Source organism: Carassius auratus, unplaced genomic scaffold (assembly GCF_003368295.1).
Source record: "Carassius auratus strain Wakin unplaced genomic scaffold, ASM336829v1 scaf_tig00217098, whole genome shotgun sequence".
Classification (NCBI taxonomy): Eukaryota; Metazoa; Chordata; class Actinopteri; order Cypriniformes; family Cyprinidae; genus Carassius; species Carassius auratus.
In genome coordinates this window covers 269,047-284,050 of record NW_020528894.1, presented here as the reverse complement: position 1 = coordinate 284,050, position 15,004 = coordinate 269,047, and the positions used below count along the sequence as shown (strand labels likewise).

The window sequence follows — 15,004 nt, the reverse complement described above, 5'->3', positions numbered from 1 at the left end:
CACCGTACAATGCACACGTTTTGTGGAAATAGTGAATTTATCACTCCAGTGAAATTTGCAACAGTTGACTTGCTTTGGAATATTTCTCTCTGATCTCCTCAAATAAGATTTCATTGTGGTCTTTGTCTAACTCTTTTTTTTTCATATTTCATGTTGTCGAAGAAAATGGTCTCAGGGAAGTAGATATTTTTTTCTGGTGCAAAACTGATGCAGAATTTTGCCTATTTCATTAACTTCAGTGCCAGCACTTCAAGGTTTGTCGCCCCATCCAGACCTTTGAAGGAGGACAGGTTTAATTGAATCCCACAGAAGTGATGCATTTCACTTTGCCTCACCTCTCCAGGAAGGCCTGGCCGTTGAGCAGGTGCTCGGAGCCCCGACTGTCCTCGGCGCCAAAGTGAAGCCGGATCTCCTCCAGCCTGTAGCTGTAGCTCAGCGGCCCGCCAGAGATGTTCACCAGGTGCGACTTGTCTGGGCGCAGGGACACATGTCGGCCCGTGTTATACATCGTTCCACTGACCTGAAAAACAAACCTACAATGTAAACAAGCTGTAAATAAAACTGATTATTGGAGTATGTTTTACGAGAAAGAAAAAGGTTTTCAAAAGTAAACCTTACACCAAATTTACTTACACCTCATTTCTGACCTTTCCTGATAAAACCGTATTAAGTGATTCCATTTTACAGCGAGTACATTTGGGAGGACAAAGGTGAAGCAGTTTTACCTGGATAGGCTAAAAGGCATTATACGCACTGTTAGACGTTATGGCCTCTTAGCAGGAAATTACTGGGAAAAACAGGCTCGAATATAATAAACCGACTGTTTGATACTGATGGACTGAGGTTTTTTTCAGGTAAACCTGGTTGTCAGGTGCAAACTGCTGAGGTAGGATTATTAGAAGAAATGCAATCCAACTGAAAAAACGAATACCTATAAATGGAAAACAACAGCTGGAATGCTTTGTGTTTACTTTGTGGTAACATATCTGCTTAGGATTTCTAATTGAGGCCCAAAATGTGTCTTGTAAAGGCACCCCAGTGATCAGAACATCTTTGTAAACACAGCTGTGAGAGCGTGTTCAAGAGTGTATTCTAATGGCAGATTTCAAATGAGTTGAAATATAGTTGGCTCATTTTTGTGATCTGGAGACAGTTTAAGAACGTCTGATCCCTCAGGAACATGAGAATGAGGCAATACATTTAGCTTGAAGTCTCATCAGGATAAATTCTTAGCAAGAGGTTATTACGATCACTTGAACTGTAGCCCTGAAATAATTCAGAATACAATGGCAACTTAAGCTGAACTTCAGTACAAGGGGTGACACTCATTTTTAACAGCATTAATCACAAGTGTCCACCAAAACTCAAGACTATGAAAGCTTATTTCCAAATCAGAGAATGGAAACTGAAGTCAACCTTCTTTCGCATGACTTGTTATTTATATCACATACACTGTCAGAAAAATTAAAATGTGCAAAACCTGTACCTTTATGGGTACAACCACTTGTTAGTGGACAGTACCCTCAAAGGGATGCGTTTGTAATATATTTGGTGCCTTAAAGTAGTAATATGTACTCTTAACAGTATTATTATGCACCATTTAGGGGTAAAGAAAGTAGAAAGGTGTGGTGAAGTGACAAGTTGTTATACCCCTTAAAGGCACATTTTTATTTTGCAAAGAGTGACTTAATTTTTTACATTTTTAATTGCAACTTTATCTCTCTTATAACAACAACTTTATATCTCACCAGTGTTATTTTTGTATTACTTATTTCAAGTTTGATAAATATGTATAAAATACATAAAAATATTTTAAATGGGCTTTTTATATTATCAGTTTTTTTTTTTCATTTTTGCATTTATATTTGTATTGTGTGTTTTTGTCATTTTAATAGTTTTAGTTATTCTATATTTTTAGTTTGTCAGTAATTTTTAACACTTTAACTTAAACTCTCTTTATTGCAGTTGGAAAGGATTTTTCTAATTTGAACATTTATTTTATTGAACACCGATATGAGCAAGAACGAGTAAATCCGATACTTCAATTCAGAAACTTAAGAGTGAATAAATGAACGCTAGACAGTCCATCAAAAAAAAAAAAAAAAGACCATAAACTTTTCCATTACAGCCTTGAGTTTCAATGCATGAATTCCATTATTTAACAGCCCTCCAAGTAAGCAATGCCTCCAACCAATCAAACGGACTTGAATTCATGGAGAACATTTAGGTCTCCAATGGAATTGTCTCTAGGAATAACATGCAACTGCCCACATAAGAGAGCACAGTCATAACAAGCTCAAAGGAGCAAATGCATACATAAATGTAATTGGGTCTCCGAAAATAAGAGCAGAAAAACCTCCAGAGGAAAAACAGCAGTACACTTTTATTTCAGGCTCCTGACTAAGTCTAGTGTACCAATGTATTATTAAGCGAAGATGAACTACGGTATATCATCCATAACCACAACCTCTTGGAGCTCCACTGGAGAATTCTTCACTGACAGCCCTGTCAGCACAGATGGTGAGCCTGCCTAATCTCCCCCAGCAGATGCACAGCAGCATTAATCATAAAACAGGATGTTAAATGAGGAATTAACTCCTTCCTTTCCCTCCCGCTCTGTGGAATAAAGCCCTCAAGATCTGTATGACAATAACCACTCGAATCCCTTCAGGAGGTCAGAGTGATATCTGATGTCCCCCGAACATCGATAATCAAACACTGGATTTGTGTCTGGTAAATGAGTTTAGTCACACTAATCTGCTGACTGACTGACTGCAGGTGCCCTTACTCTGAAAGCAAATGGCGAGCAGTTGTGCACACCAGAGAGAATTAGCGATCTCATTACAGCACTGTTATGACAAACTGACAGTCGTGGTGCATTAGCCATCTTCAAAGGCTTCATTTGGAAAGCTTCACTGTTGTGCTTGGCAAAAAATAATTGAGGAGCCGCTTCATTGGCCGATAGGTGTGTATAAGATAGTCACCGAAATGAATTAAGACTCAGGAACAAACCACAAAACGAGCTGTGTGCACAACAGCCACAGAAGTAAATACAGAATGTGATTAGATTTGACAAATGGACCATTAAACTAGGGTTACGATTTGTGGCCGGATCTTGTCAAAATCCTAGTGAATCATGGGACATCGGTCTGAAGTGAATAATGTGTGACGGTCCATCTTCCACCAGTTCGATTCATGTGAAAAATAGCTATTTTATGACCTAAAACAGATATTATGGAAAGGATTATGATGCAACAGTCAATCATATTCTGTGATATTTTTAAGAAAAGAGCTTTAGCATTTCCAGTACTTTACCTTACGTTGCCCTGCATTGAGCCGAAGCGGATTGAGGAAGGGGTCAAAAATCATTCGACTGGTTTCGATGTTGACCGGCGACTGTCTCTTCCCAATCGCACACAGGTTCCAGGCAGTGTTAACTAGTCCCCAGAAAGATGGCACTAGCAAATTATAAACACAAAAAGTGGAGTTCAGAGCAATAATTTTCAGCTGTAGACTGTTGCATTTTCCGTTTTGTAATGGGTCATGATCTGTTTTGAGAGGGATATGTTTGGGATTATCTCAAATTGCTCATCCCAAATTTCCTCTGCAAACCCAATCTATTATGTGATGTTATTTTTGAGTTTGGATCTAGTGGTTGATATCCTTTGAGACAACCTTTTGACTAGCAATCAGTTTCAACACTTAATTACCAGGCGCAGCGCCGGTTCTCTTTTGAAAACGAGGTCATTATCGTGCATCCAAATGAAAGAACTGCATGTGAATGCGATTTGCTTCGCAAAAACAAACTCGAGAAAAAAAGAGAAACAGATGGAATTAGTCACATTAGCCACACAGCCAAAGGACATACTTGACCTTATATGATTAATTTATTCTCGGAGATGTTTCACAGTCCTAGAACAGTAAACAACTTTATTGCCGAATGGAATGACTTTTTATTAGTGCATTGAACCTTAAAATTAATTTATCATATTTAAAATCAACATGACGGATTAAGGGAAGAGACCAACGCCTGTGGCTTAAAGAGAAAGTTCAGCTAAAAATTAGATTTTGGTCATCAATTACTCACCCTTGTGTTATTTCAAACGTGTATAACTTTCTTTATTTTGTGCGACGCTAAATGTTTCGTAGAATGTTGGAAGACAGACAGACCATTGGAGACCATTCGATTCAATTGTTTGAAAAACAAGCAAACAAAAGACAATTCCCAAAATATCCTCCACAGAACAATCAGTCATAAAGGTTTGAAGTAACATGAAGGTGAGTAAATGATGACAGGTTTTTGGGGGAACAATCTAGCCTGGGTGGAGTGAGTGACAGGAGTGCAAGAGCAGATGGTGCGGTGACCCTGACCTCCACACTGGCCTCGTCATCCTCATTAGATCACCGAGAGCTCGGATGCTTCAATGTAAAGACAGTATCACCTTTAGTCCCCATAGGCTGAGATTATAAGCAGATTTATCCAGCATGAACAAGTGATCCCCTGGCCTGATTTTCCTCTCATCATGTCCAGCTCTGTGGGAGTGAACTGGACTGGGCTACGTGATGTGTTGCCGTATTAAATTAGAAAGAGTAAAAACACATTAGAGACAAAGATTATGCTGTACGAGTAAGCTGTGGAATAACACAAGCTCTCCTCTGTCGAATGCATGAAAGCTATCTACGCTGTATTTGTATTTATTTTCAGCATCTCTTTGTACAGTGACCTAAATAAATGATTGTTTCCAAAGTGATCTAACTAAGGTGTAATCCTGCTTCTGTCAGGCATCCTAACAGCTACTGAGCTCATTATGTCGAGTCTGTTGTTATTTTTTCACTTCTCAAATGTCTCTCTCGGTGCTTTCTTAAATGTCAAGGAGAGACAGAATATGCAACTCCTCATAAAGCTGAAGGGAGGAACGAGTAAGACGTTTGTGCTTATTTGGAAGTAGGCTTAGCTCAGCCTATAATTTAAAACGCAAGATATCAAAATCCTAAAGTCACAAAGTTGTCAGACAATAGTTTATAATCTTAGATAGAAGAAATACAAAAAACTTAAATATGAACATACTCATATATTTCAGGGGATTTTTTGCACCAAAAACATTTATGTCTATTTCTTTTTTTATTCAAATGATTTCCATCCTCTCTGATGCACCGATATTAAAATCCTGGGTGATTTGATAAGCTGATAATGGACGCCAACTGTCTATGTATTTCTGCTAAAATCTCAGTGTGCTTCCAGTATAATGTTCTCTCCATAGACAACTTTGGTATAGCAAACTCTTTCTGTCATTTCTGTGTAAAATACTGTAAAAATAACAATTGCTAATAATATAACAACTAATTATATATCATAACCAATTTTAATTAGATACGATATAGCAAACTAAAGGTAAATTTAGTTTGCTATATTGCTAATCGATTATTGCTCTTTTCCTTTTGTTGTGGGACACTTCCTCAAGATTTCATTTTGATTTTATTTTTCTTGTAACTTCCATACACTGCAGATACATTCCAGGTACAGGCTAAATATGGAAGCATATTTTTATAAGCTGATACATAAAGATTATGATTATTAAAACATGAAAAGATTGACCAATATTAAAATTACAACACACACACACAAGTTAACATGCAACATTGCGATGTACTTAAAATGTGCATTCACTTTGAATGGAAAGGATTACATTTATACAGTTTTATGAATATTTTCAATTTTGGAGTCCCCTACAATTAAGTGAGTGCAATTCACTATTGAAAATATGTCACTGTGGTAATTTCAGTGGATAGCTGTACACAATGTGTTGCTACTGCAAAGCAAAATGCCCTTTTAGTGATTTTTGCAGCAGTTCACCAAACTTACATACTCCCAGCCCAGACTGGACATTTGGAGAACGCATAGGAAAGAAATAAAAGCCATTCACTGTACCATCAGAATGCAAACAAGACAGACAAAACAACAACAACAAAATAACAAGCCATGCATCCGAAAATAAAACACAACAACAACAGCCTGAGTTTCTGTTTGTGGTCCCGCTGAGTCTGTTTGTATTTTTAGCTAAACTCATTCTGAATCCATTGTTAAGGTCCGCAGAGCATTTTGAGCTCTGCTGCTTCCAGTCTGTCCTATCCAGAGTAATATAGTGATTTTTCTGTAGCAATTGATGAGTGGTAGACAGATGGCACCCACCCTCATCCTCAGGATCTGTGCCAGATTTGGCTTTGGGTTCAATACATTAATGAGAACTCTCTCGAAGTGCTTTTTAGGTATGACAGGGGACAAATACATCATCAACCAAACAGCACAGTACAATTCGAGGCGAGCGCTGCTGTTACATCATGCTCAAAGTTGCATAAAGTCTGACATTTGGAAGCAGTACATTCATTTTAATGCTACAAATATTTACATCTTACACTTTCTCTTGACTTTACACATTTCTGCATCTGAGAAATTATTCAACAGTGCAGTTTTCCAGATGAAGAGAGAGGAACTGTTTTGTTTGTTGTTCATGCACAAGTTGCTGATGGGAGATAGCCAACAAATATTTAATCACAGTATAATGGAGAATTGCTTCTTCAGTTTCACTAATAGTAGCGCATAAATGCAATCACCTGAAACGTCAGACCAGCACTTAATAATGGCTTATTTTTAAATGTTAAAAGCAAGAAAATCTCTCCACACTTTCGGGTCACCATTTATCTTTTTTGGATTCTTTGATGAATAGAACATTTTTACTGCAACTTTTGATTAATTCAATCCATCCATGCAGACCCAAACTTGCTGACCCCAAAGACTGTCTCTGATTTTGTTTTCGAAATATAACGTGTTGTTTTTAGTGCAAGCGCGAGATGAGTTATTAACATGAATTTCAAAAGCAGAACATGTCATGTAGCAGCTTCAGTGAGATCCTCAGGAGAACAGAAGAGATGTTCTCTCGCAATTAACAATGTAGAAACTTCCTGCCACAGCTATGTAAGCATATAATGAGCGCATGCCAAAAACAAGACTGAAGTATTCATTCATGAATATGCACACATTAAAGAAAGGTTTGTCTCTCACTGGAGTGAATTGAAGTTCATGACTGAAAATAGCCAATGCATGTCAATCATGAGACTTTTTGGAGCGTCACAGTCAACTGATGAGAAGACAAATTTATAAAATGAAAACAGGTTCTTCCTCCTAAACTTAAGGGGGGGGGGGTGAAATGCTATTTCATGCATACTGAGTTTTTTACACTGTTAAAGAGTTGGATTCCCATGCTAAACATGGACAAAGTTAAAAAAAAATTAAGTTGTACGTTTGTAGGAGTATTTTTTTCGAGTATGGCTCTGTGTGACGTTAGATGGAGCGGAATTTCCTTATAAGGGCACTTCTGCCGGAAGAGCGCGTGCTCCCGTATAGCAGAGCACAGAGATTCACTGATCAGAGCGTCACGAAATGTCACAAAAGAAGAGTGTTTTTGGTTGCCAGGGCAAGACAACCCTGCACAGATTACCCAAAAAAAAAAAAAAAACAGCATTAAGGAATGGAGTTTATTTTTACAGAGCATCAACGGGAGTTGGTGCTTGGTTTTTTACAAACAAGGCCCAGTTTGACGACGGATTTGCACATAGTTTATTTCTTAAGGATGATGCAATCCCAACGAAAAAGGGTCACGATCGTGTGTTGGAACCGCATGCGGTGAGTAAAACTGCTTCAAATATCTCTGCCTCCATGTTAGTGCGTCCCCTCCCATGCCAGAGACCCGGGTTCAAGCCCGCTCGGAGGAGTCGTTGCTGCTTGGCTGCTCTCCGTTCAGTTTTCAGCCTCGGGATCTGATTCTGGATCATAAATATACGCTGAATCTGACTGTTAGCCATGGTTTTGTTTTGATGATGTTTTTTTTTCCCTCATGGTAATGTCACAGCTTCCAAACGCTCTCAACGCAAAAGCCTACTGGCGCTCGTGATTCTTTAGCTCCACCCACAGTCACGCCTCCAGTCGGTCATGTTTTTTCCGGGAAAAAAATCGGTACAGACTATCTTTCTCTTATGAATATAATAAAACTAAAGACTTTTTGGAGATATAAGGATGCAGTACTACTCTATAGGTACTCAAGATTAACAGGAAATTGAGTGAAAACGAGCATTTCACCCATCCCCCCCCCCTTTAAATTAGTCTCTTAGACCTTATACGATATGAAAGCTGATCTGTGTGACTGGCATGACCAAAGTGACTGAGAATTACATTTTTTCCTGTTGTAAGTATGATGAAATCAATCGTAAAAGCACTTACAGTTAAAGCTGATGTGCGTAATTTTTTTTCAAATGTTAAAATACTTCCTCCTATTGCAGTTTAATATGCAGAGCCAGCTATAAGGAAGCTAATTTGTCAAGCTGAATTCCCAAATTGAAAAGTGTCCAACCACAAGAACACAGAGGCAACAGCGATTAAACCAATGATGTTAGTTTGAGCGGTGGGCTAATCGTTTTACCGACCAATGGCAGACGGGGAAGGGGGTCACAAAAACACATTCGGAAAAACAAACATCCAGTTTTTTTGTTTCATTTGGTGCTGCAAGAAACTCCACACTTCATCTGTGCAATGTCTCATATTTTACAGTAGAGATCAGATTTAACCGTAACTGACATATTCTCTGACAAGTGAACACATCACAAGCACTTTTGGAAACACATGAATTTAAAGGATTACTACTAAACCTTAGCCTTCAGTGTTCTCAAACATTTGGACAAGCAAAAGAGTATTTTTCTTGTGAGGAATGCCTTGAAATGAACCCGGACACGCTCTTGGAAAGGGGTGACGCTCGGTATTTGAATGCTTTCTCATCTTCTTTCTTTCACAGTCCTTTTTAAGTCCTCAAGGACATTTACACAATTTAAAGCCAGAGAGTTTTTCTCCCTTGCAGAACACTTAATAAAGAGGTAAATTTATGTGGCAATACATATATTTATGAGTTGCTATAGGGCTTACTTGATATCCCCTACAACTCAGATTGATGCTGCACTACACGTCCTTGTACAGTAAGTAGATCAAGCATTACTTTTTGGGAATATAAAGACCCTTCCTCATAAATAAGTAGGAGTTGTATGGTTCTGTGCCCTATAGATATCTACTTTATTAAAAGCTTTTAAGCATACTAAAAGGAAATTACCATTACAGTCCTTGTCAGTGTTCAAAGGGCTCCTTTGCTGCCTACATATATTACTCTGACTGACTACATAATGAAGTACTTCGAATAAAATGTATAAAGTGTCTCAGAACATCATCTGCAATAGTAAGCATTAATCAGTTGAGACCACCAGCTGTAAAAATAGATTAAGCTATAACCAGGCCCACGTGGGATCTGCACCCGCAGAAGAAGATATGGGGAGAATTCATTCATCCACCAATCACAGTGTTCTGCCCTTGCATGTTCAGTTATTTAATATTTCGGGTAATTCGATTATGACTACAGTTTTAAAGCTATTCTGCATAATTCTACATATTTGACATCAGAAAATCAGCCATGACATATATACTATCATTCAAAAGTTTGGGGTAAGAAAGATTTTTTTATTTTTTTTGTACCAAGTCTCCTATGCTCACAAAAGTATGGAGCCAAAAGAGTCTCAATAAAGATAAATGCACACACTACATTCACATATGCACACATAGGATTCATTCATGCACACACATGATTCATAAATACACACACAGGATACACAAATGCGCACAAAATTCAAAAATGCACACAAAAAATTTTAAAAGCACAGAAGATTCACAAATGCTTACAAAATTGAGAAATGCACACAAATTTCAGAAATACACACACAATTCAGAAATGCAAACAACATTTACAAATGCACTGAAGATTCACAAATGCACAGGACAAGATTCAGAAATGTATTTCTGATGCACACACACATATATCTTGATTTACAAACTGCTTGCGGTCTGTGAACTTCATTGCATTTGTGTGTGAATTTTGAGACTCCCCTGACTTGGCTCTGACACACAAATGCCTTTTTTTAAACAGGGAATGATCTGCAACCAATCAGATATCTCCCTTGTGTTAGCCAATCACAAGAATGCACCCCACGTGGGGGATAGTTTACTTATAAGCCAATCAGCGAACACTCGCTTTCCTCAGCGAACAAATCACTTTCCTCATGCAGCGAACGACTCACTTTCCTCAGCGAATGAATCACTTACCTCACGCAGCCGCAGACTCACTTTGCGCAGCCGGACACCCACTTTGTGCAGCGAAAGACTCACTTTCCTCATTGAACGATTCACTTTCCTCACGAGTCACGCAGCGAACGAATCACTTTCCTCACGCAGCGAGCGACTCACTTTCCTCAATAAACGATTCACTTTCCTCACGCAGCAAAGTTGAGCGAATGATTCACTTTCCTCACGCAGCGATCAACTCAGTTTCCTCAGCGAACGACTCACTTTCCTCAGCGAATGATTCACTTTCCTCACGCAGCGATCAACTCAGTTTCCTCAGCGAACGACTCACTTTCCTCACGCAGCCGGCGACTCACTTTGCGCAGCCAGAGAGTCACTTTCCTCTTACAGCAGACCACTGACTCTCTCTTCATGTAGGGACTGAATATTATAATTAAAGTGACTTCTATATTGCATCCAAAAGAATATTTAGATATATTTAAATATTCAAAAAGGTGTAATTTCTTTTTTTTTCTTTTACTTTCATTAAAATATTTCAATAAAATGAAATAATTGCCTATTGCAAATTTAGGAATCCATGGTTAACTTTTTTTCTGCAGTCACTGGGCTATATGTATTGAGACATTTTTTTATTTATATTTTGTAAAAAATAATAAAAAATAAACCTGAATTGTAATCTAAACATCTGTATTTTCATACAATTTCATAGATAAGTAGGCTATAATATGCCACACCACAGGCATATCAAGCTGCGTGAACAGGGTTTATGTGATTGGCTTATAAGTAAACAATCCCCCACCTGGTTGGCTAAAACAAGGGATATATCTGATTGGTTGCTGATCATTGCCGGTTTAAAAAAAAAAAGCATTTGTGTGTCAAGCCAAGTCAGGGGAGTCTCAAAATTCACACACAAATGCAGTGAAGATCACAGACCGCAAGCAGTTTGTAAATCAAGATAAATGTGTGTGTGCATCAGAAATACATTTCTGAATCTTGTCCTGTGCATTTGTGAATCTTCAGTGCATTTGTAAATGTTGTTTGCATTTCTGAATTGTGTGTGTATTTCTGAATTTTGTGTGCATTCCTGAATTCTGTATGCATTTATGAATCTTCTGCGCTTTTAAAATTTTGTGTGTGTATTTGTAAATTTTGTGCGCATTTGTGTATCCTGTGTGTATTTATGAATCATGTGTGTGCATGAATGAATCCTGTGTGTGCATATGTTGAATGTAGTGTGTGCATTTATCTTTATTGAGACTCTTTTGGCTCCATACAAAAGGTGTATTTATTAAATATAAAAAATACATTAAAAACAGTAATATTGTGAACAATTCTGATGATTTAAAATAACTGCTTTATTTTAATATTTTACAATTTTTTTGTTGTTGTTATGCAAAGCTGACTTTCCAGCATCATTCCTCCAGTATTCAGTGTCACATGAACCTTCAGAAATCATTATAATTTGCTGATTTGCTGCTCAAGAAACATTTCTTAATATTATCAATGTTGAAAACAGTTGTGCTGCTTAATATATTGTGGAGACTGTGATGAATTTTAGATAATAATAAAATTCAAAAGAACAACATTTTTGCAATGGACCCTTTTTAACATAATTTTTTTTACTGTCACTTGCTGAAAAAAGTAACAGTCTGTCTGGGAAAATTGATTAAAAATCATTACTTCTGCAAACCATTTTATTTTGGTGATGCTATCGGCACAGAAAATTTCAACCTTAAAGTTACCTTTAAAATAATCTTGCTTGCATCATTTAGCGACCTTAAACATATCAGGCTAACTAATCTAGTGTTGAAATGTTAGCACTATAAACTCCCCATTTAAGCTATAAATTATGATGCATGTGCAAAGTACCGTTAAATAACTTTTCACCCTGATTTGTGTTAAATCATCTCCTTCACACCGCATACATACATTAAACGTGTGAATCAAGCTGAATAAGATATTCATTGGCACCCTGGAGCTTCATGTGCTATATGTCAAGCACACAAAGCTTCTGCGAATAAAGCATCACCCGGCGCATATCTTGCGAGTCTTAGCAGCATGACTCTTGACAAGACACATTCTGCATACTCTCACATGGTTTTCTTTGCTTTTTTGAAAGGCTTACCTGGTATAAAGCTCCCCTGGACAACATCTTTGTATGCCCACCAACCATCGTGCAGCTTTGATGACACTGGCTGTGCTGCGGGAAAAGAAGAGATCCACACATCATTCACCCACTGCTCTTTGAAAATACAGTCACACCTGTAATAGACCCCAGCTCCCCGCCGAGAGATGTTTCTGCTGTCAAATGAGACGATGAAGTTGTCTGCTTCAAGGCACAGTTAAAAAGTCTTTTTTGAGGCAAAACTTGATGGATTTGACAAAAAAAAAAAAAAAACAGCATGCAAATTTATAAAGTCAATATTTGCCTAGCACCGCTTAATTGCAAGCAAATAAAGCACATTTGTGTGATGACGACAGATGCATCCTGGATGCTCTGCTCTGGGCCTTGACGGCAGGAAAGTAGGTCACAGAGGCAGCAGACTCCAGCATTCTGAATTCACTCGGTTATCTCACATCACTATTCCCCTCACCTCTCTCCCTCTGGCTTCAAACTGCGGCTTGCATCATATCCACTGCCAAGTCAAGCACTCAGGGCTGCTCTTTAATACACCACCACGGCTCTGCTCTCAAGCCAGGTCGCTTTGATGTGCCCGTCTTGAACATATCGGCATCTGTATCTGAGATATGAGGAGCTTGTGCACTTTCACTTATGTGAATCGTAGGAAGCCGCTATTTCTGAGGCTACAGTCTGCTGTATCTAAGCACCGAAGGCCGTGGATTTGCTGTAAGTGCAGGTGCTGAGATTCATACGCTGGGAGATTTGTGAAATGCTGACACTTGAATGGAGCCCCGCTATACCAGTGTATCCTGTCTGTTGTGTGTGGCTCCCAGTGCAATACAGAGTTGAACCTAAAAGGGCTTGTATGTTATTTTACACCACACGTTTCTGACATGCATGGATCACTTTGATATTATTGGCTGGAATGAGGAAAATAAACCTCATGCTTTTAAGCAGGTAGCATCTTTTTTCTCTCGCTCTCTCCTCCTCACAGCCGTCGTCCCCTTTGTACTAGCTTGACCTCAGATCACACGTCAACTTCCTTTCAGACATATTACCAGCTTTTCTGTAGAAACCCTTCATGCACAGATCCAGCTCTTTGAAGATCTAACTTGTGTTTGTGTTTCACAGATGCCCATCCCCTGGAGAAAGGATGATGTCAAACTCTGGACTGCCAAAACAAACTGGGTAACTCAATAGTGCAGAAGAACAGAAGAAACTCACAGACTCTAGATGAGCTTTACTCTGAGGCTTACGACTCACTGACAACATCTTTACATTGATTTTTTTTTTTTATATTCTCGTCTAGTATTTTTTTCTTTGCCTTTTTTCCCCCTTTTATATTTCTAAGCAATGAAATGCATTTTCTTGTGATGTTTAATATCACTTTAAGATGTTTGCACTCATCGGAGAACGATTATCTGAGAAGAGAAACACCAAAGATGAAAAGAATTGAGAACTAGTTGATAGCTGATGGTTTGCCGATATCCCGGTTTCAGACCTGTTTGCTGATTTTAAAGCATTTGGACACTTTTTTTTACTGAATAGACAAGTAGATCCTGTGGACCACCTGAAGACCAGCTTGGCCAATCTGTAAAACCATCTCAAACAATGCTAAAGATTTGCAATCTGGTTTAAGATAATATTTTTCCAATCCCTGGTTATTCTTTTGGTGTTTTTTTTTTTTTTTTTTTTTTTTTTTTAGCAAAGAATACAAAAAAAAAAAAAAAAAAACACATGCAGGAAATGAAACTTATGGTGATCTTTTGCCCCCCTCTCTCCAAATCCCTGCAGTTACATTTAAAATCTTTTCATTTTTGAGATGACCACTCTGCTGCATGGGAGCTAAACCCAGCCCAAACTAGCTGGTTGGTCCTATCTAGTCTCAGCCTGGTCAAACTGACTGGTTTGAGTACTTTTCAGACCAGCTAGACGAACAGAAGACCACTTTGGTTAGACTGGGAGACCATGATAACAGCAAAAGCCTGCATTAACCAGATACAACTAGTCAGTCGGTGAACAATGGCTTCAGACAGTAAATTTTATGAGAACAAGATTAATTAGTCTATCTGTTTAGCTTTGGATGTTTCTGCATTATGCCAGCATAATGAAGATGCCGCTATATTAACCACAGAGCTGTCAACAGTTAAACATCTTAAGCGTCCTGAGAGAGAGTTTTCATATGTGAACACACAGTTTACCTTCTACAATGATGACATTAATGTTGAGAATCAGAATGAAGTCCCAAACGTGCGGCATTCTTCATTTAGTCCATCAGGTAATTAACTTGATAACACTTGGTCAAAGTCTGAAGCGTCATTCCCCGCGAGCTACGCCGACTCGCGCGCTCCCGTCACTCTCAAATATGAAGAACATCGTCTTCTCCAAAAGACGCGACCCACCGCGCAGATTCACTCAGAAATGTACCACACCAAACACCACCACCTGCCAGTTCAGAGCGTAGAAACTTGCATCTCCAGACGCAGACCTCTCGGCTGGTATCGCGAAAACTAGATTAGACCAAAGCGGCGGCTTTTATTTATCCTTGTTTGTGCGATTAGGTTAGTCGTGGACGGCGTTACCTGACGGAGCGCGCGGAGCCGAGGTTTGGCGCGTGCTAATCCCCCTGCAGGCGGGGCTCGCGCTCCCGTGACGCTCGCTTGAGAATGCGGTTTGTTTTGAAATCTATTAAAAACTCTAATGCAATTACT

At 38.7% G+C, this 15,004-nt stretch overlaps 1 protein-coding gene across 1 annotated transcript; it reads right to left on the bottom strand.

Annotated features, from left to right (window-relative positions):
* Positions 1 to 335: 335 nt before the first annotated feature.
* On the bottom strand, positions 336 to 14,913 carry LOC113099993 (carbonic anhydrase-related protein 10-like; the record flags this gene model as incomplete). Its single annotated transcript, XM_026264855.1, has 4 exons — positions 14,495 to 14,913; positions 12,297 to 12,371; positions 3,316 to 3,458; positions 336 to 520 (listed from the first exon to the last, which is right to left on the bottom strand). Coding segments are annotated over exons 1-4 (461 nt in total), but the record flags the coding sequence as incomplete, so codon positions are not given.
* Between the last annotated feature and the right edge of the window lie 91 nt (positions 14,914 to 15,004).